This window comes from Babylonia areolata, chromosome 14 (assembly GCF_041734735.1).
Source record: "Babylonia areolata isolate BAREFJ2019XMU chromosome 14, ASM4173473v1, whole genome shotgun sequence".
In the NCBI taxonomy this organism is placed as follows: domain Eukaryota; kingdom Metazoa; phylum Mollusca; class Gastropoda; order Neogastropoda; family Buccinidae; genus Babylonia; species Babylonia areolata.
Window position 1 is genome coordinate 26,690,376 of NC_134889.1, and position 3,572 is coordinate 26,693,947.

At 50.7% G+C, this 3,572-nt stretch overlaps 1 protein-coding gene across 1 annotated transcript in view; it reads right to left on the bottom strand.

Moving 5' to 3' along the window:
• Nucleotides 1–2,027, bottom strand: part of LOC143289663 (cell surface hyaluronidase-like) — a 52,524-nt gene extending 50,497 nt beyond the window's left edge. The window contains exons 1-2 of the mRNA XM_076598711.1: nt 2,004–2,027; nt 262–402 (exon numbers count right to left, since the gene is read on the bottom strand). Coding sequence (XP_076454826.1) covers nt 262–402; nt 2,004–2,027 — 165 coding nt within the window. The remainder of the gene's footprint in view (nt 1–261; nt 403–2,003) is intronic.
• Nucleotides 2,028–3,572: the final 1,545 nt, after the last annotated feature.

Genomic DNA, 3,572 nt, shown 5'->3' on the forward strand with positions numbered 1-3,572 from the left:
TGTCCAGCCCACCTGGCTTGGGCTTTCTGCAGGAGGGTGTAGACGCTGGAGAGGCCAGCCCGTTCCAGGACTTCCGTGTCGAGGACTTTGTCCTGCCACCTGATGTGGAAGAGTCTGTGGAGACAGCTCAGGTGGAATCAGTTGAGCTGTTTGGTGTGTCTGCTGTAGACAGTCCAGGTCTGGCGTAAAGGAGGGAGGTAAGGACCACTGCACAGTAGACCTTCAGCTTGGTCCTCTCCACTCCCAGACGTTCTCACGGACTCTCCCAAAGGCGGTGCTGGCTTTGGTGATCCTGTTGTTGACTTCAGCGTCTGTGTTCAATGCTCGAGAGAGCGTGCTGCCCATGTAGGTGAAGTTGTCGACTGCCTGAAGGTTCTGCCCCTTCACTGTGATACGTAGCTCCTGTTATGACTTTCCTGGGACAGGACAGGCGCGAAATAAGTATCCATGTCAAATCAAATCAAATCAAATCAAATCAATCCATGGTGAAATGAGATCAGCGTGGCATGAATTTAAGGAGCACTTTTTGTTCCTTTTGTGTGTTTTTAAATGGTGTGATTCATTTCGCTGGACAAGGGTAATGCAATCCCACGAGAAAGCAGTCAAGATCAAGACTGGTGACCGACATCCTGACCTGTAGGGCTCCGTGTTGCCCAGCCCTTCACTGACCAGTGTGCATGCTTCGTTCGTTTATTTATTTATAGTCTGTTCATCTAAGATGATGATATTAGCCTGAAAATAAATGATATTATTATTATCATTTGGATTATTATCATTTCTATCATAATGATGATTGTTATTATTAATTAAAGGTACCTCTGAAAATCGATGAAAAATTCCCCAGAGCACAAAACAAAGTGTAGGAACCCCGGTTGAAGTGTCCTGTAAATTCCAAGGGATGGTCGCCGGTACAATGGTTTACCCCAGAGACACAGCACGACGCATTCGATGTATATTTACAGTAAGCTCCCACCGAGATCACCGCGCTAACTGAGGACATTGATCCTGAAATCCAGATGTAAGCTAACACCAAATATTGTATGCACTACTTCTGTATATTATTATTTGAAAAGAGGTTCATGTGCCTGTAGCACACATGGGGTTAAAAGCGCCCCGCCTCCTGGGAAGCTGAATGATTTTTATGCAGTTCGAATCTTGCACGACATTAATTTTCTTTCACAACCAGAGTGATCGTGAGCGTTGATCCGGCTACTGGCTTTGGGGATGGAGACAATTAAGACGAGGTCCCGAGTGTGGCATGCGCTTGTACTGCGCACGTAAAAGAATCGAAGGCAGTTAGAGAGTTGTCACTGGCAACATGCTACAGAAGTTTGTGGGGTTGTGTGTGTGTGTGTGTGTGTGTGTGTGTGTGTGTGTGTGTGTGTGTGTGTGTGTGTGTGTGTGTGTGTGTGTGTGTGTTACTTGTAAATAAATATAATGTGCAGGCAAACACAACAGAAAAGGCTATTTTGTCTTGTTCGCGCCACCCCATCATCCTCTCTCTCTGTCTCTGTCTCTCTGTCTCTCTGTCTGTGTGTGTGTGTGTCTCTCTCTGTCTCTGTGTGTGTCTCTCTCTGTCTCTCTCTGTGTGTGTCTCTCTGTCTCTGTCTCTGTCTCTCTCTGTCTCTCTCTCTCTCTGTGCCCCACCCTCCGTTCTCTCCCGCTCACCCACACCCCCACCTCCCATCTTCACCATCCTCACACACACTCACACACTCACCCTCCCCTTCCCGCCCCGCACCCACACCCACACCCACCACCACCACCATCACCACCACCCACCATACAGAGAGCAGTATAACTCTCACTAACAGCGACGTCAGTCCCTTTACACTTTGTGTTTATCAGTATATCATCGCCATCACCTCCACCCCTCAACGACTCCACTGTCCAATCCAGATAAAGTGGAGAGATGCACAAGGAAAGGAGGCGAGTCCAGTTTCCAATCCAGACAATCATGACGTAGATGACGAAGGAGACAAGTGGTTAGAACTCCCACTGACGTGTGTCGGCAGTATCCGTGTCATGCTGATTACTGTAATGGACACCCTTTTGTTTGTTTTCTTGTTGTCGACAGAACTGACGAACTCCCATGCTATGTCAGCTGTCCCTCCCTGTGCCGTATCTGATTTTCTGCCATCAGGGAGTGATGTGGCAGATTTTGGTGGTTTATTTTTGTGTGTAGGTGGGGTGGTGTAATGAGTGTTGGTGGGTGGATGTGTGTGTGTGTGTGTGTGTGTGTGTGTGTGTGTGTGTGTGTGTGTGTGTGTCTTTGGGGGATAGGGGGGCGGGTTGATGTATGTGGGGAGGTGTGTGTTTGGGAGTGGATGTGTGGGTAGATGGTGGTGTATGTGGAGGGAGGGGAGTGGATGTATGTGGGGGATGTATGTGTGTGGTGTGGGTGTATGTGTGGGGTGGGGGATGGGGGAGTGGATGTGTGGGGATGGTGGATGTATGTTGGGGTGTATGTGTGTGGTGTGGGTGTATGTGGGGATGTGTGGGGGGGTATATGTGTGTGGGTGGGTGTGGATGTGGGGATATAAGTGTTTGGTGTGGGTGTATGTTGGGGTGTATGTGGTAGGGTGTATGTGTGTGTGGGGGGGGGGGGGGGCGATGGGGTGGATGTATGTTGGGGTGGATGTGTGGGGGTGGTGGATGTATGTGGAGATGCATGTGTGTGGGGGGGGGTGATGTATGTGGGGTTTATGTGTGGGGTGTGGATGTATTTGGGGATGTATGTGTGGGGTGGTGGATGTATTTGGGGATGAATGTGTGGGGTGGTGGATGTATTTGGGGATGTATGTGTGGGGTGGTGGATGTATGTGGGGATGTATGTGTGGGGTGGTGGATGTATTTGGGGATGAATGTGTGGGGTGGTGGATGTATGTGGGGATGAATGTGTGGGGTGGTGGATGTATGTGGGGATGTATGTGGGGGTGGTGGATGTATTTGGGGATGTATGTGTGTGGTGTGGGTGTATGTTGGGGTGTATGCAGGGGGTGGATGTATGTGGGGGGGTGCATGTATGTGGGGGGTGGTTGTATGTGGGGATGTATGTGTGGGGTGGTGGATGTGTGGGGGTGGATTATTGTGTGTAGTGTGGGTGTATGTTGGGGTGTGTGGGGGGGATGTATGTTGGGGTGTATGTGTGGGGGGGAGGGTGCGGGGGGCGTGTGTATGTGGGGATGTATGTGTGGGGGGGGAGGGTGCGGGGGGCGTGTGTATGTGGGGATGTATGTGTGTGGTGTGGGTGTATGTTGGGGTGTATGTGTGAGGTTGGATCTATGTATGGGTGTATGGTGGGAGTGTATGTGTGTGGGGTGGGGGGGGGTTGTATGCGTGTGGGGTGGATGCATGTTGGGATCATACTGGTGGGGGACTGGATGTATGTGAGGAGTATGCTTGAGGGTGGAGAAGAATGTGGGGGCGTATGTGTGGTGGGGGGTGGATGTATGTGGGGGTTGTAGTGGGGAGAGGGTGTATGTGTGTGGGGTGGTAGATGTGTGTGTGCGGGTGTATGTAGGGGGCGTGCATGTGTGTTGGTGTGGATGTATAAGGAGAAGCGTGAGCGA